This window comes from Sapajus apella, unplaced genomic scaffold (genome assembly GCF_009761245.1).
Source record: "Sapajus apella isolate SASKATOON/1434 unplaced genomic scaffold, GSC_monkey_1.0 scaffold20, whole genome shotgun sequence".
Lineage (NCBI taxonomy): Eukaryota > Metazoa > Chordata > Mammalia > Primates > Cebidae > Sapajus > Sapajus apella.
Genome location: NW_022436960.1, coordinates 6,953,714 through 6,979,736, shown reverse-complemented (window position 1 = coordinate 6,979,736; position 26,023 = coordinate 6,953,714). Strand labels below are relative to the sequence as shown.

At 43.4% G+C, this 26,023-nt stretch overlaps 1 protein-coding gene, 1 long non-coding RNA gene, 1 other non-coding gene and 1 pseudogene across 6 annotated transcripts in view; 2 read left to right on the top strand and 2 right to left on the bottom strand.

Moving 5' to 3' along the window:
* Positions 1–17,306, top strand: part of AK7 (adenylate kinase 7) — a 90,252-nt gene extending 72,946 nt beyond the window's left edge. For all 3 annotated transcript variants that reach the window (XM_032287482.1, XM_032287484.1, XM_032287481.1), the window contains 4 exons: positions 4,406–4,603; positions 9,278–9,498; positions 14,663–14,821; positions 16,173–17,306. In XM_032287482.1, coding sequence (XP_032143373.1) covers positions 4,406–4,603; positions 9,278–9,498; positions 14,663–14,821; positions 16,173–16,211 — 617 coding nt within the window. In that variant the 3' untranslated portion in view covers positions 16,212–17,306. The remainder of the gene's footprint in view (positions 1–4,405; positions 4,604–9,277; positions 9,499–14,662; positions 14,822–16,172) is intronic.
* LOC116557794 lies at positions 12,857–14,343 on the bottom strand (annotated as a pseudogene). The gene has a single exon (XR_004271702.1). The product of XR_004271702.1 is annotated as a heterogeneous nuclear ribonucleoprotein A3 pseudogene (transcript).
* LOC116558135 lies at positions 15,694–15,755 on the top strand. Its single transcript, XR_004271864.1, has one exon. It is a non-coding gene; the product is annotated as a U7 small nuclear RNA (small nuclear RNA).
* A 4,689-nt stretch (positions 17,307–21,995) lies between the features above and the next one.
* Positions 21,996–24,456, bottom strand: LOC116557680. The gene is made up of 2 exons (XR_004271647.1): positions 24,403–24,456; positions 21,996–22,151 (listed from the first exon to the last, which is right to left on the bottom strand). It is a non-coding gene; the product is annotated as an uncharacterized LOC116557680 (long non-coding RNA).
* Between the last annotated feature and the right edge of the window lie 1,567 nt (positions 24,457–26,023).

Here is a 26,023-nt window from a genome sequence, read left to right as displayed (position 1 = left end):
AGTAAAGTTTATTTGTCTACATAATCAACTTCATTATTGATTATTGATTCTAGGTAGGTGTGTCTAGTGTATGTATATTTATCCCTTCTAGGCAGTATTAATTCATTGCAAACTCTGTGATAAATCATAACACTCTCACTGAGGCAGCTGGATAGATTTCAGCTCAACTGGCAATTCGTCATGGGCAATTTATCATGCACCAGGCACTCATTGAACCTTTCCACAAGCCTGCAAGGGAGGGATTACACCCACGTTTACCCAACCCGGAAGATAAAGCCCAGAGGTCACGCAAGTCCACTCACTAGTAAATGGTAGGGGGGATTAAATTCAAATTCAGGTCTTCTCACTCCATTGCCTCCAAAACAGAATTAATGAAGCCCCCCTGTAAGATAAGGAAATGGAAGCACAGAGGTCAAGTGACCAAGGATTCTTAAACGTAGGCCACTGGGCTGTCCTCTCTTGGTTGGACACGGTGCAAACATATCTAAGACGCAGTCTATTTGGAATGTTAATCTGTTGTTAGCAAATTACCCCCTTTCCAGAAATTGTCTTTATTTTCTATTTCTCTGAAAGAAATTAGAGCATTGTTTCATTTGTACCTATGGGATTTTAATTGGGAGAGGGAACTGAATGATGACATGGAGAGGTCAAAGCCATTGAAAGAAGAATCTACCACTTAGGATTCCCTAGAGAAGGGGCACATGGGGAATGCCAGATGTGGTCAGGCAGCAGAAGCAAGAACAAGGGAGAAGATCTAGGCTACAGTGTTTGTTGGTGTTTCTTTGGGAAAGCCAAGGCAGGCCAGAGTGAACAGTTTGGGACTGGCTAGTTTGAGTTTAGGGGTGGTGTCTAGTTGCCTGGGGCCTAGTCCTGGGATGATTTCGGGCCAGGGAAATACTGGCTTGCTGTGTGAGATTAGATAAACAGAGTGAGTGGCTTGCATAGGAGGGGGATTCACAAGTAAGTTGTTACTATCTTTTTTTTTTTTGAGACAGAGTCTCGCTCTGTCGCCCAGGCTGGAATGTAATGGTACAGTCTTGGCTCACTGCAACCTCCACCTCCTGGGTTCAAGTGATTCTCCTGCCTCAGCCTCCCGAGTAGCTGGCACTACAGGCATGTGTCACCACACCCGGCTAATTTTTGTATTTTTAGTAGAGACGGGGTTTCACTATGTTGACCAGGATGGTCTCCTACTCCTGATCTCATGATCCACCCGCCTCAGCCTCCCAAAGTGCTGGGATGACAGGCATGAGCCACCATGCCCAGCCAAGTTGTCACTATCTTTAGTTATTAGCTAGGCCTGGGAAGGGCAGCAGTCTCTCCCCAGATCTGTAAGGCCCCCCTCAAGATGTCAAAACAGGCCAGGTGTGGTGGCTTACGCCTGCAATCCCAGCACTTGGGGAGGCTAAGGCAGGAGGATTGCTTGTGTTCAGGAGTTGAAGGCCAGCATGGACAATATAGCAGGACCCTCGTCTCCACAGACACAAAAACATTTTTAATTAGCCAGGTGTGGTGGCATGTGCCTGTGGTCCCAGCTACTCAGGAAGCTGAGGTGGGAGGATCTCTTGAGCCCAGGAGGTCAAGGCTGCTGTGAGCCTTGATCACGCCACTGCACTTCAGCCTGGGTTGACAGAGTGAGACCCTGTCTCTTAGACTATAAAAAAAAAAAAAAAAAAAAAAAAAAAAAAAAGTCAAAGCATAGGATACAGAAAATAAAAGAAATACTTTCCAATCTATGGTAATCCAGTTCTAGCTGGAATTCTCTCCCATTGAACAGCCATTGTATTTTACCACTACTGTTAGGCCATGTCCAGTTTGGTTCTTTTCAGATCTCCTGGTTGAAGGAGATAAGTTTAAAGTTGTGCCTACCTGATGGCTATTTGGAAATTTGTTTTCATGGGACCTCCTTATTAACTCCAGTCTTACCAAGCAGAAATCTATTACTCGCTATTCACAGTTAGCCAGTGCTAGGACAAGAGACGTTCTGAATAACTGTTGTGAGATGCTACAGGATCTTGAAGTTCTCTGTGAGTCATAGAGAGAATGACTGAACATTTTTTAAAAATTATCTAGAGGGTAGTATATTTTAATCATATTAAAATTCTTTGAAAATTGAAAAGCTAAGGATCTTACTCATTATTTGCAATATTCAATTAACTGGAATCTTCTACCTCCCAATCAGCCTGGGAGAAAAGATAGAATATATTTTGAAAGTCATAGATTATTAACATAATTCATACATTTTCTAACAAATGAGTATCACATCAGGGAAAAAATTTTAATGAAAAAATACGTTTTCTTATAGATGTCTGACATCATAGAGCTTAAACAGATTCAATTTTCAGCGAATTTATTGACATAATTTTTATTTCAGTACTGTACCAGCATTTCAGGGTTCAGATGTCTCCCTCACTTTTATTTTTTTTCCCAAGATGGATTCTCGCTCTGTCTCCAGGCTGGAGTGCAGTGGCACGATGTTGGCTCACTGCAACCTCTGACTTACTGGTTCAAGTGATTCTCCTGCCTCAGCCTCCTGGGTAGCTGAGACTACAGGCACGTGCCGCCACACCCAGCTAATTTTTGTATTTTTAGTACAGACAGGATTTCATCATATTGGCCAGATGGTCTTGATCTGACCTCGTGATCTGCCTGCCTTGGCCTCCCAAAGTGCTGGGATTACAGGCGTGAGCCACCACACCCGGCCGTGTCTCCCTTCCTTTTCAAAAAGCAGCTACTCATGAATATCATGGTCAAAGATGAGCAAAAGATAGGAACAACTTACTTGAGAGAATGCCTCTTCCATGCAGGATGGAGCTAGTATCAAACTATTACGAATTTATAGAATCTTATTCTATAAATAAGGCTCAGCCTCAGTCTCAGCCTTTGTTTTCACAGTTAACATGTGCAGCAGATGATGTTCACACATGTCCACCTGCCTGGGGGACACACCTCCTGTGGGCTTCCCCCAGTACACTTATCTTTTTCGCCCACTCAAGGAAGCTTATTAGAATGCAAGTAAATGAAAATGGCATTGTGATGTTACAAGCCAATATGATTTTAGAATTAAAATCAAGGCCGGGCATGGTGGCTCACGCCTGTAATCCCAGCACTTTGGGAGGCCAAGGCAGGCAGATCACGAGGTCAGAAGATGGAGACCATCCTGGCCAACATGGTGAAACCCCGGCTCTACTAAAAATACAAAAAAAAAATTAGCTGGGAGTGGTGGCAGACACCTGTAATCCCAGCTACTCAGGAGGCTGAGGCAGGAGAATCACTTGAACCTGGGCAGCAGAGGTTGCAGTGAGCCAAGATCGCGCCACTGCACTGGGTGACACAGCAAGACTCTGTCTTAAAAAAAAAAAATCAAATGATTCCCAAGTTCTGTTGGGCTCTAATAGATAGCAAGCTATTTGTGATGCACCCAGCCACTGATCTGGGCACCAGTGTGCACTGGGCCTGTGACTGAGAGCATCTAAGAATCACAGCTCACCTTGGAAAGTTCATTTCACTGGTCTGCATTTGATTCTCTCATTCACTCAACAAACATCCATTGAATTTGTACTAGAAGCTGGAGGAACAGCTGCTTTCACAGTTTAAAAGAAAATCACAGGTGGGTAAAATGGTCATCATTATTAACATGATCTGTGTGTTGAATTTGACAAGTGCTGACCGTATCATCATAGCCAATGGCATTGAGGAAAGAACTGGATCCATGAAAATTCCAAGGGGAGTTCCCATTTTTTATTAATTTGGCAAACTGGCCATCAAAGCATTTGCCTACAGCCACAGCTCTCTTTCGAAGCCTGTGATAATTGTGCTGGACAGGCAGCAATGTGAGGCCAGGAGCCATGGCTTATGCCTGCCAGCACTTTGGGAAGCCAAAGTGGGAGGATTGCTTAAGGCAGGAACTTGGGACCACCCTGCACATAGTGAGACCTTGTCTCTCTCTAAAATATATATATATATGCATATATGTATATGTATGTATATTTAAAAAAAGAGAGAGAGAAAAGAGACAATGTGAAAATTAGGAAGCTGATATCACAGGATTATCTGAGATTTACTACTTATGATTTCTGCTGCTTTTATTAGTTAGGAGGGGAAGAAGGAAGGAAGGAAGGAGGGAGGGAGGGAGAAAGGAAGGAAAGGAGGAAGGAAGGGGAAAATAATAGATTGCACAAAATACCAATTGGGTCTCATAGGGTGGTCTCTGGAATTGGGGTGATTTTCATCTATTTATCCTCCGTAAGAGGCAGCAAAGCCAACCGGACAGACTATCTGTGGCAACAGGAGGTCCTGACTGGTAACCAGACACTTGGGTTAGCAGGGGCCCACGTGTTCTCCAGCACCCTGCTAATCAGCCGCGCGGTACTGCGCCAACTCTGGAGTCTCTCCTTCTCCCCAGAATTCGTTTGTGCACTGGATGCTTCAGATGAGTTTCTGAAGGAGCGTGTGATAAACCTTCCCGAGAGCATCGTAGCGGGGACCCACTACAGCCAAGACCGATTCCTCCGGGCTCTGAGCAACTACCGGGACATCAATCTCGAAGATGAGACAGTCTTAAACTATTTTGATGAAATTGAAATTCACCCGATACATATTGGTATGAAATGAATTCAAGGATAATGTGAATGTCCAGGGCCAGGACCCCCAGAAAACCCTGGTGCAGGTCTAGCTGTAATTGTGGAGCTGAGGGAGGGTGGGGAATATAACCCTGGGCTGGGGCACAGGAAGCCACAGGATACACAGGGCACTCCTCCTGGGGAGTCATTTTACATGGGGATTTGGTGGTGGGAGAGTGTTACTATTGTGTGAGAATTTACGGATATATAATGAAGTCAAATGACAAGCTTGGGCCATTCCCCCAGGTTCCCTGGGGGCAGTGTACGTTCCCAGTTACATTGCTGGGCACTGGTGTGCTCTTCCGGACCTTTTCCTTCAGACTGGCCAGCCCATTCCTGTAGCTACCTGGAAAAGCAAATAACTCTTCACCACATTCCTTCTTGTTTCCTGTAAACACAGCTCTGAGACCTTTCTGGTTTTCTGGATCTTGACACTTATTCCTCCTTTGGGCTTGGTGACAACCAACCAGGCCCTGTCTGGTGGAAGCTTCCTGGCCTGCCCACCTGTGAGCCTCCAGGGCTGCTCTCTACCCCCAGCTGCCCAATGGGACAGCATTTAGGCCCTGGAGTATCGGGAGGCTTAGTGCTGAGGGATAATGTCAGGAGGAGGCAGGAGAGCTAATTCCAGTTGTGGCTGGGCCTCAGTTTTCTCATCTGTGAAATAGGAAAATAATCAGACTTGCAGGATTGTGACAAATGGTAGAGATAAGACATACAAAGTGTCTGGTACGCTGAGGGAGTTCAACAAGTGGCCATTTTGTTATTCCTACCAATACTAAGGCATAAAATGACATCCTATTACGAAATATAAAAAAGTCTGGGTGCGGTGGCCCACCCATGTACTTTCGTATTTTTACAAAATACAAAAATTCCAGCACTTTGGAAAGCCAAGGTGGGTGGATCACCTGAGGTCAGGAGTTCCAGACCAGCGTGGCCAACATGGCAAAACCCTGTTTCTACTAAAAATACAAAATGAGCCAGGTGTGGTGGCACATGCCTGTAATCCCAGCTACCCTGGAGGCTGAGGCAGGAGAATTGTTTGAACCTGGGAGAAAGAAGTTGCAATGAGCCGAGATTGTGCCTCTGCACTCCAGCTTGGGTGACAGAGTAACACTCCATCTCAAAAACACAAAAAGAAAAGAAAAGAAAAAAGAAATATAAAAATAACAATTTATAAACTGCAAATTCTTCTGGTCTGCACCCTCAGTAATGACTGGGTTTTGTCCTCATCTGGACATGTTTCTGCACATTGGACAGGCTTTATACATAAAAGCTAAGGGTTCTGCAGCTCCTAATATGGAAATTAGTTTACATTATTTAGAGAGCTAGGAAAGAATGGAGAATACATTTCAGAAAAATAGTGATTGTCATCCTTTCAGTAAAGTCCAAAAAATTGTTTATAGGGATATCAGGAGAGCCCAGGGAGAAATGTTGAGAAGAAAAGAAATAACAGGGAGGAATGAATGAGTGGCCATTGTATTCCGTCTCATCCTGTGACCATCTCATTTGACCTTATCTGCAACTGGCAACTGGGAGATAACATAAAAGCAGAGGGGAGAGATGTATCATCCTAAGGATGGGAGGAGGGGAGGGACATCTCACGGTCCGGGACACAGCCTGGCCTCTACAAAGTCTGTAATGGGGCCCTGGAAAGATGCTGGGAACCACATCCTCTCTGCAGCTCTGGACTCCGCTTCTCTCTCAGTGTCTCTTTTGTCCTCCCTGTCTTTGGGCCAGGGTTATCTCCCCGTCTCTGGCCTGTGTGGTAGGTTGAGGCCACCCCATGCCCCAGAGTTACAATGCTACACAGAGAGCCAAGCCCAGAGCTGACCTCACTCTGTCCAATCCCACACTCCCTGAAGGGCATCTCTGCTGGCCACAGTTCGGGCTGAGGTGCCCACCTCGCTCTAATCAGCCTGGACAACATGGGGAGTTCAAGATCATATACAGAGTTCAAGATCAGCCTGGGCAACATGGGGAGACTCTGTCTCTATAAAAAATAAATAAAAACCAAACACAGGAGGGTGGGCACAGCAGTGGCCCTGCTCTGGGGTCAGAGTGGAATATTGCTAGGAGAATCATTCCCGAGTCCCTTCTCAAAGGTGTCCAGTTAGTGACATCAAGGTTGTAATTACCCAGAGTAATCAAGGAGAAATGCACTTATTTGTTTGTTTATTTATTTAATTTTTTCCTTCTGAGACAGAGTCTCCCTCTGTCACCCAGGCTGAAGTGCAGTGGCATGATCTTGACTCACTGCAACCTCCACCTCCCCTGTTTAAGCAATTCTCCTGCCTCAGCCTCCCAAGTAGTTGGGATTACAGGCGTATGCCACCATGTCTGTCTAATTTTCGTATTTTTGGTAGAGACACAGTTTTGCCATGTTGGCCAGCCTGATCTCAAACTCCTGGCCTCAAGTCATCTGTCCACCTCAGCCTCCCCAAAGTGCTTGGGATTACAGGTGTGAGCCACAGCACCGGGCGAGAAATGTATTTAAATGTCACAGGTCAGGCAATGAGGTGGTACCCATTATGACTTTTACTTTTTTGGTTTTTTTGTTTTGTTTGTTTTGTTTTTTGAGACAGAGTCTTGCTCTGTCACCGAGGCTAGAGAGCAGTGGCTCCATCTCAATACAACCTCTGCCTCCTGGGCTCAAGTGATCATCCTGCCTCAGCCTCCCAAGTAGCTGGGACTACAGGCGTGCACCACCACACCCAGCTAATGTTTGTATTTTTACTGGAGATGGGGGTTTCTCCATGTTGGCCAGGCTGGTCTCAAACTCCTGACCTCAAGTGATCCACCTGCCTTGGCCTCTCAAAGGGCTGAGATTACAGGCGTCAGCCACCGTGGCCAGCTGTTTTTTGCTTTTTTAAGGGCTTGCTTCTGTTCACCAACCAATGCATTGGCTCTGCTCCTTCCCTCTTCCCATGTTAGAACCTGGTGGTGCTTCTGGCCTAGGTCAAGGTCATACAAACATGGGAGGGGTGGTGGTTCATGCCTGTAATCCCAGCACTTCGCGAGCCTGAGGCAGGAGGACTGGTTGAGCCCAAGAATTCAAGATCAGCCTGGGCAACATGGGGAGACTCTGTCTCTATAAAAAATAAAAATAAATAAAAACCAAATGTGGGATGGTAGGCACAGCAGTGGCTGAGTGGGAGTGGGGTAAGCAGTTACCCAGAGGAAGGTCTGGAGGGGCTCAGTGCCAAAATGTGTCTGCTGCACACCATTTTCTGCAGACACCTTCCAAGCAGCCCCAAGAGTGGTATAGAATTGACCACCTCACTGACCGTGGAGATCAACAAGCCACTTTTCCTTTCTTTGGTCTTGATATTAACATTTCTCAGATATTCTGGAGTCTAGATTTTTTTCCAATTCAAGTAGACACACTGAAATGGTTATTTTTTTATTTATTTATTTTATTTATTTATTTTTTGAGACGGAGTTTCACTCATGTTACCCAGGCTGGAGTGCAATGGCGCGATCTCGGCTCACCGCAACCTCTGCCTCCTGGGTTCAGGCAATTCTCCTGCCTCAGCCTCCTGAGTAGCTGGGATTACAGGCACACGCCACCATGCCCAGCTAATGTTTTGTATTTTTAGTAGAGACAGGGTTTCACCGTGTTGACCAGGATGGTCTCGATCTCTTGACCTCGTGATCCACCCGCCTCGGCCTCCCAAAGTGCTGGGATTACAGGCTTGAGCCACCGCGCCCGGCATGGTTATTTTTTTTATGAATTAAAAATGTATCCCAGAATCATTGATTTTCAGAAATGGAATATCTTCGTTTGTTTTTTTGTTTTGTTTTGTTTTGTTTTTTGAGACAGAGTCTTGCTCTGTCACCGAGGCTGGAGAGCAGTGGCTCCATCTCAATACAACCTCTGCCTCCTGGGCTCAAGTGATCCTTCTGCCTCAGCCTCCCAAGTAGCTGGGACTACAGGCATGCAACACCAAACCCTTCAAGAAGGAAACTTGAGAGCATCCTGTTTGGCCTCCCACAAGGGCAGGACCTCCTTCTGTAGAAACTTCTGAAAGAAGTGTCCCAGTCTTTGGCTGGGCGTGGTGGCTCATGCCTGTAATCCCAGCACTTTGGGAGGCCAAGGTGGGTGGTCACAAGGTCAGGAGTTCGAGACCAGCCTGGCCAACATGGTAAAACCCCATCTCTACTAATACTACAAAAAATTAGCCAGGCCTGGTGGCAGGTGCCTGCAATCCCAGCTACTCGGGAGGCTGAGGCAAGACAATTGCCTGAACCTGGGAGGTGGAGGCTTCAATGAGACCTCACCACCACACTCCAGCCTGGGCAACAGAGTGAGACTCCATCTCAGAAAGAAGTGCCCCGGTCTTTGCTTGAATACTTCCAGGCATGGAGAGCTCATTGCTTTTCCAGGCAAGCCATTCCCCGATCCAACCACTCAAATCAAGTCATTGTTAGAACCCACAGACCCAAGTCCAAATTTTCCTACTCATGGCCCTCAGACTCTGGTCTGATATTTGCCTATGAGAGAAGAAATTCTGAACTATGCTGGCAATTAGAAAAGAAAACCCCATGTAGTAATTTACATAATTGACTATCACAAGTTTATAGTAATAAAGAATTTTCCCAATTGCAGGCAGGCCTAGAATATAAGTATGTGTTGATCTCTCTTCTGGTATTTAAAGATGTAGGAAAACTTGAGGACGCTCAGAATAGACTTGCTATCAAACAGCTCATCAAAGAGATTGGGGAGCCTCAAAATTATGGTTTAACAGACGAAGAAAAGGCAGAAAAGGAGTGGAAGGCTGCGGAGGAGCGCCTGGCCAGGGAGGCTGCTGAGGAAGCAGAACGAGAGCACAAGGAGGCCGTGGAGACTGCAGAGAAGATAGCTCGCTGGGAGGAGTGGGTGAGCGGGACTGTGTGTGCGTCTGTGTGTGTGGAGCGGGCCTGCGGTGCCTGGCAAAGCCATTTCGGCCAGTTTCATTTCGGATCCTGCTCTAGGGAAATGTCATAGAAATACCCCAAACAAATTTGTGTTCGCTTTTTCTCATTTGTACCATCTAAAAAAGGATATCCATGGTCTTTGGCTTACTAATTTTTTTTTTCTTTTTCTTTTTGTTTGCGACAGGGTCTGGCTCTTTGCCCAGACTGGAGTGCAGTGGCGCAATCTCAGCTCACTTCAACCTCTGCCTCCCGGGTTCAGGTGATTCTCTTGTCTCAGCCTCCCAAGTAGCTGGGACTACAGGTGTGCACCATCAAGCCCAGCTAATTTTTCTGTTTTTGATAAAAACAGAGTTTCACCATGTTGACCAGCCAGGCTGGTCTCAAACTCCTGATCTCAAGTGACCCGCCCGCTTCTGCCTCCCAAGGTGCTGGAATTATGGGCGTGAGCCACCGTGCCCGGCTCGCTTAGTATTAATAACAAAAACTAGCCATTGTCAGGTGTATTCATCATACAAATTCCTGTAAATGTGTAACATTTTGCTACACTCTGACCTCATGATTTGATTTGATTTTCTTCCATTTACCCATCCAGACTACCAAGGTGGTCAGCTTTGTTCCACCCCACCTCATTCCTCAAATCACTGTGTCTAGTAAATGATTCTGCTTCCAAAAATAACACTCTTAGGCTGGGCATGGTGGTTCATACCTGTAATCCCAGCACTTTGGGAGGCTAAGGCTGGGGAATCATTTGAGCTTAGGTGTTCAAGACCAGCCCAGGCAACATAAGAAGACCTTGAATCTACTAAAAATTAAAATTAAAATTAGCTGGGCATGGTGGCATGCCTGTAGCCTCAACTACTAGGGAGGCTCAGGTGGGAGGATCACTTCAGCCTGGAGGATTAGTTGAGCCTGGGGGACTGATGCTGCAGTGAGCTATGATTGTGCTATGACACTCCAGCCTGGACAACAGAGCGAGACTCTGTCTCAAAAAACAAACACCATCAGTGGTACCCAAATCTGTCCCCAGCTCTCTGCTTCTGATCATGGTCAGTGTTTTGCACCCGAATTGTGCAGTGTCTTCTCACTGTTCTCCCCGACTACCCTGGCCCATCTCCGGTCTCTTCCCACGCAGCTGCCAGGTGATCCTTCGAAACTGCAGACCCACCATGGCCATACTCTGCTTACAACTCCCCACAGGCCCTTCGTCACTATTTGATAAAAGTCCAAACTTCTCATTGTGGCCAAGGTCCTTTGTGACCTGGCTACTTCTAATATTTCCCAATTTCAAGCAGTGCTCCAGTGTGGTCTCAGTCGCCTGCATGATGCAGTGCCTCCCAGACACCTCACATCTTTACCAGAAGTCATCTTTCTAGTGAGGCATTTCCTGGTCTCTGTATAAAATTCAATGCCTACCTCTCCCACAACCTGTCACACACATCCCCTTTTATGCCTTTTAATTTTCCTCTTTGTACTTACTCTACCTATTACACATTTATGTATTTATCTTGTTTCTTGCCTTTTCTCTGCACAGAACTTAAGTTACATGAGGACATAGATGTCTGTGTTGTTCACTATCACATATCCAATGCCTAGAATAGTGCCTGGCACGTAACAGGCACTCAACAACTGGAAGGAAGGAAAGAAGGGAGACAGGAAGGAAGAAGAGAGGGAGGGACGGAGGGAGGGAGGCCCTATGTACACATATTTGGATGCCTGATTAATCTTCTTAACATAAATTCCTAAAGTTTGCTGGGTCAGACTAGACATGGTTTAACAGATGGCTATTTCCCTACACCTCCTCTAAACCTGCTTTCTCACTTTTGCTCGCACGTGTCAGGCTGACAAAAACTGTTCACATTGTTTTATTATTCATTTCTCTGATCATTAATCTTACAGCTTTTTTTTATGTTTGTTAATCATTTATGTTTCTTCTCATGTTGCATATTTTCTCTGCCCGTATTTGGGCTGTGTGTCTTTTTCTTATTATTTTGCAAAAAGAACTCCTGATAAACTAGCTTAACAGAAATAGAAATGGCTCCACTTGGCCTCCCAAGTCATACTGCTGGAGTTCAAATTCCACTCCACTCTCTCTGTAGGTACATGGCCTTGTGCAAGTTCCTCTCTGTGTCTCAGTTTCTCCATCTGTAAAGTGGGAATAATGATAGTACCTACTTCATACAGTCATTGTGGTGACTAAAGAGTTAATATATGTAAACTATGCACAGTGCCTGGCAAGTAGTGTGCATCACGTACTCTCCTCATCACTTCTTAACTTTTTACAATGTGTTGCCGTTTTTCTCAATTCGTTATCTATCTTTTAACATGATTTATGGTATTTTCTCTGACCACACAAAAGTTTTATGCTTATATGTAGTCAAATCCATCCACCTGTTTTTCATTTTGATTTCTGAGTTTGGCAATCTTGCTAAGAATGTCCCCCATTCAGCCAGGCGAGGTGGTTCACGCCTGTAATCCCAGCACTTTGGGAGGCTGAGGTGGGCCACGAGGTTAGGAGATCGAAACCATCCTGGCCAACACACTGAAACCCCATCTCTACTAAAAATACAAAAAATTAGCCAGGCGTGGTGGCACATGCCTGTAGTCCAGCTGCTTGGGAGGCTGAGGCAGGAGAATCGCTTGAACCCAGGAGGCAGAGGTTGCAGTGAGCCAAGATCACACCATTGCACTCCAGCCTGGCAACAGAACAAGACTCCACCTCAAAAAAAAAAAAAAGAAAAGAAAAAAGAAAAACAAAGTCCTCCTTTCAAACAAATATCAGCTAGGACTCTTTATCTTGCAAGTGATAGAAGGGCGAACTCAAAATGACTTCACCGTAAAGAAAACCAGAAAAGTCCAGGGGTGAGACTGGCTTCAAGTGAGGCTTGATACAGTGGCTCAAACGATGTCACCAAGGACTTAGGATCCCCCTCTCTGCCCTGCCTTGCACGGTAGGCTTCATGCTTAGGTGCACCTACCTGCATGGCAGGGCACTTGATGTGCCAATCCTTAACTAGAATTTAAAAAAAGACAAGTCAACAATTTACAAGTTCTTATTAGTCATGCATTTGTACTAGTCATGTTTACAATTATAATACAAAGGTATTTTAAATTGTTGACAATTTTGGCATTGTGCTGATCCTTAATTAGAATCCATGGCCAGGAGGTGGCTGGATGATGGGCTTATGTCTCACTCAAACCAAACCACTAGGCTGAGAGGGAGATTTCTCAAAAGAAATCTGGAATTATGATTCCCAAAGAGAGGGTGGCTGTCTGCTGAGCAAAGAATTCCACGTGTCTCTATCCTTTTTTTTTTTTTTTTTAAGTTAAAAATTCCTTAATTTTTTATTCCTGGTACCACTACCACAATTTACAGGGCGATATACCTGATGTAATGAAAAGAAAAAGAAAAAAGACAAAGCTACAACAGATAAAAGACCTCAGGAATGTACATCTAATTGACACTATATTGCATTAATCAATAGCTGCACTTTTTGCAAACTGTGGCTATGACAGTCCTGAACAAGAAGGGTTTCCTGTTTAAGCTGCAGTAACTTTTCTGACTATGGATCATCGCTCCTTCCGTGGCAGGTTTTTACAGTTCCTCTAATGCATTTGGGACGACTGTCTCAAAGTCACCTGCAGCTTTCCTGACAGCTCCTCGCTCTCTCTCCTGCTAAGAACTGTAGCCCTTTTCTGCTGCTTTTAGAACCTTCTGCTACCATGTCCACCACTTCCACCACCAGATCCATAACCACCACCATAGGGACTGCCCGAGCTTCTTCCACCAAAACTGCCCCCTTTCATGGGTCCATAATTTGATTGCTGTTGTCCACTATAATTTCCAAAATCATTATAGTTCCCACCACCACCATAGTTACCACCGCCAAAATTTCCTCCTTCATTGTAACCATCATATCCTCCACCACCGCCACCATATCCACCACCTTGGTTTCCATACCCTGGTCCACCACCACCATGGCCCCCTCTGCTACTATAACCAGGACCCCTGCCATAGTTGCCACCATCACCAAATCCATTATATCCACCATCGCCTCCTCCATAACTGCCTCTGCTGCCACCACCTCCACCACCATAACCTCCTCTTCCACCAAAGTTTCCACCACGGCCAAAATTACCTCCACCACCTCCAAAGTTTCCTCCACGACCCATAAAATTGCCAGATCCACCTCCGCGACCTCTCTGGGATCCAGCAGACTGCATCTCTTGTTTAGAAAGGGCCTTTTTCACTTCACAATTATGCCCGTTAATAGTGTGGTATTTCTGAACAACAATTTTATCAACTGTATCATGATCATCGAAAGTTACAAAAGCAAATCCCCTCTTTTTTCCACTCTGCCTGTCTACCATAACTTCTATGGTTTCAATCTTGCCATACTTTTCAAAGTAGTCTCTCAAATTATACTCTTCCATATCTTCTTTAATACCACCAACAAAAATTGTCTTCACTGTTAGATGGGCACCAGGCTTTACAGAATCCTCTCTAGAAACAGCTCTCTTTGGTTCCACTACACACCCATCAACCTTGTGTGGTCGAGCACACATAGCTGCATCCACCTGTTCAACACAAGAGTAAGTCACAAAACCAAAGCCCCTGGAACGTTTGGTTTGGGGATCTCTCATTACCACCCAATCTGTAAGTGCGCCCCATTTCTCAAAATGTTCTCTTAAACGATCATCTGTAGTTTCAAAGCTCAGACCACCAATAAACAGTTTTCTTAACTGCTCTGGTTCCTTTGGATCATGGCCCTCCATTTTGAGACTGGACTCACCTCTTCCAACTCAAGTTCAATATGGGACCGAGAGCCACGTGTCTCTATCCTAATACTCTCCAGACTTTCTAGTGGCACTTCTTTTTTTTTCTGTTTTGCTTCATCTGGCCAGCTAGAAATTATTTTGGTGTAAGAAGTGATCCAATTTATTATTTTCCAAATGGCTAAGCTGTTATAACACCATTTCCGTCTTTTCTCTGCGGATTGGAAATGCCATCTGTATCAGAATATGGTGACCATTTCTAGCAGTGTCTCAGTGCACTCTAGGGTGAGCTGTGTGAGTGTTCTCCAGTTTCTGACTATACATTTACTTTACTCCCAAACTTCCTATTTTAGAATAAACGACTAGAGGAGGTGAAAAGAGAAGAAAGAGAATTACTGGAGGCTCAATCAATTCCCTTGAGAAACTATTTAATGACCTACGTGATGCCAACTCTTATTCAGGGCCTGAATGAATGTTGTAACGTTCGACCCGAAGACCCCATTGATTATCTGGTAAGAGATTTAATTTTTTAAAAAAGATCAATTTGAAGCTGAGTGTGGTGGCTTACGCCTGTAATCCCAGCACTTTAGGAGGCTGAGGTGGGCGGATCATTTGAGGTCAGGAATTAGAGATTGCCCTGCCAGCATGGTGAAAACTGTTTTTTTTTTTTTTTTACTAAAAATACAAAAAAGAAAAGAAAAGAAAAGGAAAAAAAAAATGGCCAGGCCTGGTGGCTCACACCTGTAATCCCAGCACTTTGGGAGGCTAAGGCGGGCAAATCACCAGGTTAGGAGTTGGAGACCAGCCTGGCCAATATAGTAAAACCCTATCTCTACTAAAAATATAAAAATTAGCCAGGCAAGGTGGCATGCACTGGTAGTTCCAGCTACTCGGAAGGCTGAGGCAGAAGAATCGCTTGAACCTGGGAGGCGGGGGTTGCAGTGAGCTGAGATTGCACCACTACACTCCAGCCTGGGTGACAGAGCAAGGCTCCATCTCAAAATAAATAAATAAATACAAATAAATAATTTTTAAAAATTAGCCAGGAGTGGTGGCACGCACCTGTAGTCCCAGCTACTTGGGAAGCTGAGGCAGGAGAATTGCCTGAGCCCAGGAGGCAGAGCTTGCAGTGAGCCGAGATTGTGCTGCTGCACCCCAGCCTGGGTGAAAGAGTGAGACTCTTTCTCAAAAAAAAAAAAAAAAAAAAAAAAAGAAAGTCTGCCTGAATCTTAACAGAAAACCAGTTGCGATAGCAAAACTATGTTTCTAGTTATTAGGGAAATAGCTTCTAATACATTCACCACTTAAAATAAGACTTTTTTTCCCCTCATTGGTCAAACCCATATAAGATTTTTATTATTCATTTGAAAGTAAAAAGTGTATATAGTATTATAGCTCTTTTAGAATTTGTCTAGCAGGCTTTCTGGTTTTGGCCAGAAATCCTCTTAAAAAAAATTTATGTACTTTAATTAATTTATTTATTTACTGAGATGGAGTTTCACTCTTGTTGCCCAGGCTGGAGTGCAATGGTGCTATCTCGGCTCACTGCAACCTCTGTCTCCCGAGTTCAAGCAATTCTCCTGCCTTAGCCTCCTGAGTAGCTGGGATTACAGGCATCTGACACCCCACCTGGCTAATTTTTTGTATTTTTAGTAGAGACAGAGTTTCAGCATGTTGGCCACGCTGGTCTCAAACTCCCAACCTCAAGTGATCCACCTGCCTTGGCCTCCCAAAGTGCTGGGATTACAGGCATGAGCCACCATGCCCAGCCCTGGATGATTTTTAAATTGTAAACATTACTAGTACAAATACATGACTAATAATAACTTGTAAATTGTTGACTTCCCTTTTTTTAAATTTTAGGCAGAATATCTCTTCAAGAACAATCCTGAAGCGCAGTGAAACTTTAAAGATCTTTTTACAGAACCACAGATCACTTATTGTACTTTGAAAAACTGCTTTGAAAAATGCTTTTCCAGTTCTTGGAAAATTCTTTTTTTTTTTTAATAGGCAAATGTTCTATAAACTAGAATTACTAAAAAGATGTATGGTATGAATGACTACATCAATAAAATTGTATTTGAAATGTAAATCGATGAAGACATCTGTGCATAGCTCATGAGACAAATACTGATTTAATATTTTATTCTTTAGTCAGATCTAAATATACTGCTTCTGTACACTAATGTTTATAGTTATTTAATTTACAGCATGAAGAAAATCAGACTACATATTGTAGACTATGTATTATTCTAACATGTAGGCTAATTTACATGACTTGTTATGGTCCCAATAACAATGGTATTAGAAATGGAAATAAATTTGAATGGTTTATGTCTTGTTGAGTCACAGTAAATCAGACAAGACTGGTGTCTGTAAGGTTGTTGTTTTTTGTTTGTTTGTTTTTTGATGAAGCAATGGTTAGGGAAAGGTTGCTCTGTGTTCAGGGTCAGAATCCCAGGCAATGAGTCAGAGAGAACTGTAAACCTTTAGGTGGAGAAAGTCACATAACAGGATCATTCCAATCTTTGTGATAAATAAGAAGTTACTAAATATTTTCAACACACTTTATAACATAGGCCTAAGTTATCAATCCGATGGTCTTTTCCAGTTCTAAAAATCCCGTAAGAGTCCTAGAATTACCTTAAATGAGAAATTAGTTTAGGTTTATTTTAATGGCATACTTATTTTATCCCTTTAAATAATGTAACCCAATATAACTGCCCTATTTTATATTTGTGGTGAAATACATGTAACATAAAATTCACCACTATAACCGTTTTAAAGTGTGTAATTCAGTGGCACTAAGTCCATTCACAATGATCTACAGCCACCTCTACCATCTAGTTCAGCGCTTTCTCATTACCCCACATGGAAGCCCAGCATCTATTAGGCAGTCACACTCCATTATTCCCTCCCCCCAGTTCCAGGCAACCACGAATCTGCTTTCTGTCTCTATGAATTTACCTATTATAAATAAAACCATACAATGGATGGCCTTTCATGTCTGGCTTCTTTCACTAAGCAAAATGTTTTCAAGGTTCATCCATGTCATACGATGTTTTAGTACTTTGTTCCTTTTCATAGCTGAATACTACTCCATTGTATGGATATGCTGCATTTTGTTTAATCGTTCGTTGATGGACATTTGGGTTGTTTCTACCTTTTGACTGCTGTGACTAGAACTAGCATGAACATTTGTGCACAAGCTCTTATCTGAACACAGATTGTCAGTTCTGCTGGCTAGATACCTAGTGGTAGAACTGCTGTCATGTGGTCATTCTATGCTCAACTTATTAAGAAACTGCCACACTGTTTTCCGCAGTGGCTGCACCACTTACATTCCCGTCAGTAGTGTATGAGGGACTCCAATTTTCTGCATCCTTACCAACACTTGTTATTTTCTGTGTGTGTGTGTTTTTTCAATGGTGATCATAGTGGGTGTGATGTGGCATCATATTGTGACTAAGCATCCTTTAATGTGCTTGCTGTCCATTTCAGTGTCTCCTCTGGAGAAATATACAGGCACACCCCTTAGATATCAAGGGTTTGGCTCCAGACCACCACTATAAAGCTAATATTGTAATAAAGCAAGTCACCCAAATTTTTTGGTTTCCTAGTGCATATAAAAGTTATTTTTACACTATACTATAATCTGTTAACTGTACAATAGCATTATGTCTAAATAACAAGGTACCTACCTTAATTTAAAAATACTTTATTGCTAAAAAATGCTAACAATAACCAGAACCTTCAGTTAGTCATAATCTTTTTGCTGGTAGAGGTTCTTGCCTTAATGTTGACGTCTGATGACTGATCAGGTTGGGGTGGCTGTGGCAATTTCTTAAAATAAGACAGCAATGGGCTGGGCCAGTAGGCTCACACTTGTAATCCCAGCATCTGGGAGGCTGAGGCAGGCGGATCACCTGAGGTCAAGAGTTCGAGACCAGCCTGGCCAATGTGGTGAAACCCCGTCTCTACTAAAAGCACAAACATTAGCAGGGCATGGTGGCATGTGCCTGTAATCCCAGCTACTTGGGAGGCTGAGGCAGGAGAATTGCTTGAACCCAGGAGGAAGAGGTTGCAGTGAGCCGAGATCGTGCCATTGCACTCCAGCCTGGTTGACAGAGTGAGACTCCATCTCAAAAAAAAAAAGACAGCAATGCAGTTTGCCACATCGACAGACCCTTCCTTTCAAGAAAAATTTCTCTGTAGCATGTCATGTTGTTTGATGGTATTTCACCCACATTAGAACTTTTTCTTTTTCTTTTCTTTTCTTTTCTTTTAATTAAAGATGGGGTTTCACCATGATGGCCAGGCTGGTCTTGAACTCCTGACCTCAGGTGATCCACCCACCTCGGCCTCCCAAAGTGCTAGGATTATAGGCGTGAGCCACCGCGCCTGGCTAGAACTTTTTCAAAATTTGAGTCAATCCCCTCAAATCCTGATACCGCTTTATCAACTAAGTTTATTAAATATTCAAAATCCTTTGTTGTACATTTCAACAGTGTTCACAGTGTCTTCATCAGGAGTAGATTCCATCTTAAGAAACTGTTGGGGGGAGACCCCATAAGTGCCGAGGCAGGAGTCAGAAGCCTCAGCCTATCCCCATATAAATAATGAAGAAGAAAATAATTAGAGATAACCCTTAGAAAGTGGAACCTTTTTGGATTAAAAGGAAAAAAGAAAAAGAAAATAATTAGAGATATAACCATAGTAGTTATGCATATGTGATCTTAGTTATTCATATGTGATCTTAGTTCTTTTACTAATGCCTCTCAGGTCATGAAGTGTGAACCTGGGGTGACACTGTGAAAGGAATGACCCTAATGCAAGATGCTTTAAGCCCTCTGTCACGCCCATGTAAGGGCTGCTGGAGGGGGTCTAGGCTATGTGGCAGTGCCAGCACTGGGAAAGCACCTGCTATTTAGCAAGCTGCATAAGGAGATGTCAGAGATGTCTCTTTCCCCAGAGGAGTTAGGAGAAAGCTCCGCTCCTCCAAGCTCTTGCGGTCGGTGGAGGAGTCAGAAGACACATTTATCAATTAAGCTTGCTGTCTTATATGGGCATGGTTTGTGGCATCCCAGAACAATTACAATAGTAACATCAAAAATCACTGATAAATAATTTTTAAAAATCACTGGTAAATTATTCCTTGGTCCATGGGCTGCAGAATAGATGTTGTGTTAATACACACAAAAATGTTAATTTGTTTGTACGCCTCCATCACAGCTCCTGGGTGACTACATGCATTGTCAATGAGCAGTAATACTTTGAAAGGAATCATTTAGTTTCTGAGCAGTAGTTCTTAACAGTGGGCTTAAACTCTTGAGTAAACCAAGCCATTGCACAGTGGTTGATGCCTGTAGTTTCAGCTACTCAGGTGGCTGAGGCAGGGGGATTGCTTGAGCCCAGAAGTTTGAGGCTGTGATGTTCAATGATCACACCTGTGAATAGCTACTGCACTCCAACCCAGGCAACATACTGAGACTCTGTCTCTTAAAAAAAAAAAGTTCAGTAAGCCATGCTGTAAATAAATGTGCTATCATCCAGACTTCATTGTTCCCTGAATAGAGCACAGACAGAGTAGATCTGGGTATATTCTTAAGGGCCCTAGGATTTTCAGAATGGCAAATATACATTGGCTTCAACTTAAAGTCACCAGCTGCATTCATTTCCATCAAGAAAGTCAGTCTGTCTTTTGAAGGTTTGAAGCTGAGCATGGACTTCTCTTTAGGTAGGAGGGTCCTAGATGGCATCTTCTTCCAATATAAGGCTGTTTTCGCTTTGTTGAAAATCTGTTGTTCAGTGTAGCCACTTTCCTAAGTGATTTTAGCTAGATCTTCTGGGTAACTTGCTGTTGTGTCTACATCAGCACTTGCTATTTTCACCTTGCACTTTTAGGTTACGGAGATGGCTGCTTTTCTTAAACCTCATGAACCAACCTCTGCTAGCTTCAACTTTTCTTCTACAGCTTCCTCACCAGTCTCAGCCTTCATAGAATTAAAGAGAGTTAGGCCCTGGCTCTGGATTAGGCTTTGGCTTAAGGGAATGTTGTGGCTGGTATGATCTTCTGTAGACACCATTCAAACTTTCTCCGTATCAGCAATAAAGCTGTTTCACTTTCTTATCATTTATGTGTTCACTGGAGTAGCACTTTTAATTTCCTTCAAGAACTTTTTCTTTGCATTCACAACTTGGCTAACTGGCACAAGAAGCCTAGATTGTGGTCTATCTTGGCTTTCAATATGTCTTCCTCACTAAGCTTAACTATGTCTACCTTTTAATTTAAAGTGAGAGACTTGTGACTCTTCATTTGAATACTCAGAGGCCATTATAGGGTTATTACTTGTTTGTTTGTTTGTTTTTTTGAGGGAGAGTTTTGCTCTTGTTGCCCAGGCTGGATTGCAATGGTGCAACCTCGACTCACTGCAACCTCTGCCTCCTGGGTTCAAGCAGTTCTTCCTCAGCCTTCTGAGTAGTTGGGACTACAGGTGTGTGCCACCACACCTGGCTAATTTTTGTATTTTTAGTAGAGACAGGGTTTCACCATATTGGTCAGGCTGGTCTTAAACTTCTAACTTTGTGATCTGCCTGCCTTGGCCTCTCAAAGTGCTGGAATTACAGGTGTGAGCCACCACGCCCAGCCAATTCGTCTAATTTCAATATTGTTGTGTCTCAGGGAAAAGGTAGGTCAAAAAAGAGGGACAGAGATGGTAAAATGGCTGGCTGGTGGAGCAGTCAGAACACATATTTATTTATCAATTAAGCTTGCTGTCTTATATGGGTATGGTTTGTGGCATCCCAGAACAGTTACAATAGTGACATCAAAAATCACTGATAAATAATAATAAAGTTAGAAATATTGCAAGAATTATCAAAATGCAACATAGAAGTATGAAACGAGCACATGCTGTTGGAAGAATGGTGCTGACAGACTTGCTTGATGCAGGGTTGCAAAAACCTTCAATTTGTAGAAAACAGTGCCTGCAAAGTACAATAAAGCAAAGGACAATAAAATGAGGTGTGCCTGTGTATTCAGGCGCTTTGCTCACTTTTTCTTGGGGTTGTTTGTCTTTTTGTTGTTGAATTTTAAGAGTTGTTTATATGTTTTGGATACAAGACCCTTACCAAACAATGATTTGCAAAGATTTCCTTCCGTCCCATGGGTCTTTTCATTCTGTTGAGAGTGCCCTTTAAGACACAAAAGGTTTAATTTGGGGAAAGTTTAATGTGCCTATTTTTAATTTTGTTTCACTGCACTATTTTTGGAAACTATTTTTTTATAATTTCAACTTTTATTTTAGATTCAGCGGGTAACATGTGCAGGTTTGTTACATGGGTATATTGTGTGACGCTAAAGTTTGGGACACAAATGATCCCATCACTCAGGTGGTGAGCACGGTACCCAAATGTTTTTCAACCCTGGCTCCCCTCCTCTCCTCCCACCTCTAGTAGTCTCCAGGGTCTATTGTTGCCATCTCTACCTCCATGAGAACCCAGTGTTAATTAGCATAGGATAATGGCCCCCAGCTGCATCCATGCTGCTGCAAAGGGCATGATTTCACGATTTTTCATGGCTGCACTCTATACTGTTTTTGACCCTTACATTTTAATAAGAGTCATGTATCTAAAAGAGTTATTTAAATAAAGAGAATACCCTTCTATTTTAATAAGAGTCATGTATTTAATAAGAGTCGTTATTTAAATAAAGAGAATACATTTTCCACAGTTTGGAATCATTAGTCTTTATAATAGTTACATTTTCATGCCTTCATTTCATGACCTTGCTTCCAAGTTTACTGGAAAAAAAAGCAAGGCATCAAAAGAGAGCTTCTTTGTCTTCATGGGTCATGGAACCAGTAAAAGAAAAAAAAGAATAAAAGAATTAAAGAGAGCTTCTAAATCCTCCCACTACAAACCTTTCTCTGCTTTCCCTTCTGCTACAGAGGAGAACTGTGTGTGCTCCTATCTGAGGTCAGCCCTTAGCTTGTGCCCTCGCTCCTGTCCCTCCTCACATCATCAGATTCTACTCTTAAAATTGTCTCCTCTCTCATAGCTTAATTTTTCTCTCACTTCTGGATCATCATTCCAAGCTTGAAACATGAGGTACTAGCTTCCGTACTTCAAAACCAAATTAAAATGCAAAAACCTTCCCACACCTCCACATCCTCCTCCAGCTATGGTCCCAATATAGCAAAGTTACTAGCGAGCTCCACATTTCCAAATCCAATTGGTAATTCTCAGGCCTCATCTTACTGGGCGTCTCTGAGCATCTGACACATTTTATCATTTCCTCCTTGAAGCACTTTCTTCCCTCCATCTGAATGTCTAGTAGGCATGATAAACTTTAACAAGGCCAACTCTTGATTCCTGATCCCCCTCCTCCCTCCCCTCTACCTGCTGCTCCCCGCACTTCCCACCTCAGTTACGGCAACTCCATCCTTCCAGTTGCTCAGGCCCAAAACCTTGGAGTCATTCATCATTCTTTTTCTTTTATCTCTCTCCCTTTTTTTTTGAGATGAAGTCTCTCTGTCACCCAGGGACTGGGGTGCAGTGGCGTGATCTCAGTTCCCTGCAACCTCTGTCTCCCGGGTTCAAGCCATTCTCCTGCCTCAGCCTCCCAAGTAGCTGGGATTACAGGTGGGTGCCATCACGCCCGGCTAATTTTTGTATTTTTAGTAGAGAATACTAAAAATTGGTTGGCCAGGCTGGTCTCGAACTCCTGACCTCAGGTGATCCACCTGTCTTGCCCTCCCAAAGTGCTGGGATTACAGGCATGAGCAACCGTGCCCAGCCCTTTTCCTTTTCTCTTACCCCTCCCCCATCCATTATATGGATGCATTATGTTGGCTCAACTTTCAAAACATATCTGGAGTCTCTGTACTTCTCATCCTTCCAACACTACTGCCCATTAATCCATTAACCCATTATTCCGTTAATCTATGAATGGATTAATGCATGCATGAGGACAGGGCCCAATCATCTCTTAAGGGTCCCACCTCTCCATACTGCCACATTGGGGATTAAATTTAAATATGAGTTTTGGAGGGATCAAATATTCAAATCATAGCAAGCTGGCATCATTTACAATAAAATAGGTAGGGGTAACCTAAGGAAGATGTGTGAGAATTCTACTGAAAATTACAAAATATTACTGATAGTAATTAAATATGAAGTAAATGGAGAAATGAAGGGACAGGCCATATTAATAATCTATAAAGCCCAACATTGTTAATACTTCAATTCTTCCCCCAAATGATCTATAGAGTCAATGTAACTCCAATCAGAATCCCAGCATCTTCTTTCTCTCTCTCTCCCCTTCCCTCCCTCCCTCCACTCCCTCCCTCCCTCCTTCCCTCCCTCCCCTCCCTCCCTCCTTCCCTCCCTCCCCTCCCTCCCTCCTTCCTTCCTTCCCTCCCTCCCTCCTTCCTTCTTTGCTTGCTTCCTTCTCACTTAATTTTTTTTTAGGGGATGAAAATCAGCAATCTGGGCCAGGCATGGTGGCTTACGCCTGTAATCCCAGCACTTTGGTAGGCAAGGTGAGCGGATCACCTGAGGTTAGGAGTTCAGACCAGCCTGACCAACACGGAGAAAACCGGTCTCTACTAAAAATACAAATTAGCTGAGTGTGCTGGCGCATGCCTGTAATCCCAGCTACTCGGGAGGCTGAGGCAGGAAAATTGCTGGAACCTTGGTGATGGAGGTTTCAGTGAGCCAAGACTACACCATTGCACTCCAGCCTGGGCAACAAGAGCAAAATTCCATCTCAAAAAAAAGAAAAAAAAAAAAAAGGCCGGGTGTGGTGGCTCACACCTGTAATCCAAGCACTTTGGAGGCCAAGGCGGGTGGGTCACCTGAGGTTGTGAGGTCAAGACCAGCCTGACCAACATGGTGAAACCCCATCTTTAGATGGCAATGCAAAAGACATAGAATAATCAAAACAATCTTCAAGAACAAAGCTATAGTACTTAAACACTCCAGATATCAAGACTTATTATAAAGCTACAGTGATTAGAACAGACACATAGATGAATGGAGCAGAATCAAGAACCTAGCAATGGACTCACACATTTACAGTCACCTGACTTACAGCAAAGGTGCCATGCCAATTCGATAGGAAAGAATGTCTTTTAATAAATGGTCCGGCCGGGTGCGGTGGCTCAAGCCTGTAATCCCAGCACTTTGGGAGGCCGAGGCGGGTGGATCACGAGGTCAAGAGATCGAGACCATCCTGGTCAACATGGTGAAACCCCGTCTCTACTAAAACTACAAAAAATTAGCTGGGCATGGTGGCACGTACCTGTAGCACAGCTACTTAGGCGGCTGAGGCAGGAGAATTGCCTGAACCTGGGAGGCGGAGGTTGCGGTGAGCCGAGATCGAGCCATTGCACTCCAGCCTGGGTAACAAGAGCGAAACTCCGTCTCAAAAAAAAAAAAAAAAATTAATGGTCCATGGCCGTCAACTGGCAATCCACATATTAAAAACAAAGCCAAAGCCAAGCCTTGACCTCTATCTCATACTGTACACAAAATTATTTTGAAATGGAGCATAGAATTAAATGTGAAAGTCAAAATAAAGTGGCTGGATGTGGTGGCTCATTCCTGTAATTCTAGCACTTTGGGAGGCCAAGGCAGGAGAATCACCTGAGGCCAAGAGTTCCAGACCAGCCCAAGTGACATAGCTGGCACCTTGTCTCCACTGAAAATAAAAAAAATTAGCTGGGCGTGGTGGCATGCACCTGTAGTCCCAGCTACTTGGGAGCTGAGGCAGGAGGATCACTTGAGCCTGGGAGATGGAGGCTACAATGAACTATGATCATAGCACTGCACTCCAGCCTGGGTGACAGAATGTAAGACCTTGTCACAAAAAATAATTAGATAAGTAAAATAAAAGAGGATATGAATTTAATGAAAAGACTGCTCAATAGTATAATATTCACTGGATAAAAATGCTTATATTATTATTTTTATTTTAGTAATTAATAGGTCTTTTTTGAAAAAGTATTGGCCCAGTGGATCATCAAAGTTTCTTATTGGATAAAAATCTCTGTGTCACACAGGATCTCCCATTACTACTCCTAAATGACACCAAAACACAAATTCATGTAGTTCCCAATATAGGAAGAGCTTCTGTTCTCAAAAACATTTTCATGTACTTTTTGTTGTTTGAATGCACTGTGGACTTCTGGGAACCAGTTTTGAAATTCTTCCACTATTTATGACATTGTTCTCTGGAAAATTTAATCAGGATGATACAGTAGTTCCCCTTATCTGGAGTTTCTCTTTACTGTTTTGGTTACCTGTGGTCAACTGTAGGCTGAAAATAGTAAATGAAAAATGTTAGAAATAAACAACTCCTAAGTTTAAAATTCCATACCACTCCTAGTGTCATAAAATCTTGTGCTCTCTCGCTCAGGTGGACATGAATCATCCCGTCCTATGCTTCCACATTGTATATACTTAGCAGCCCTCTTCACGATCGGATCAACTGCCCAATATTACAGTGCTTGTGTTCAGGTCACTCTTATTTTACTTAATAATGGCCCCAGAGAGGCATGGGTGGAAAAAATAATACTAATAATAATGGCCCCAAAGGGCAAGAGTAGTCATGCTGGTACCTTATTCTAATTGTTCTATTTTATTATTGTTGCTGTTGACCTTTCACTGTGCCTAATCTACAAACTAAACTTTATCATAGGTATATATGTGTA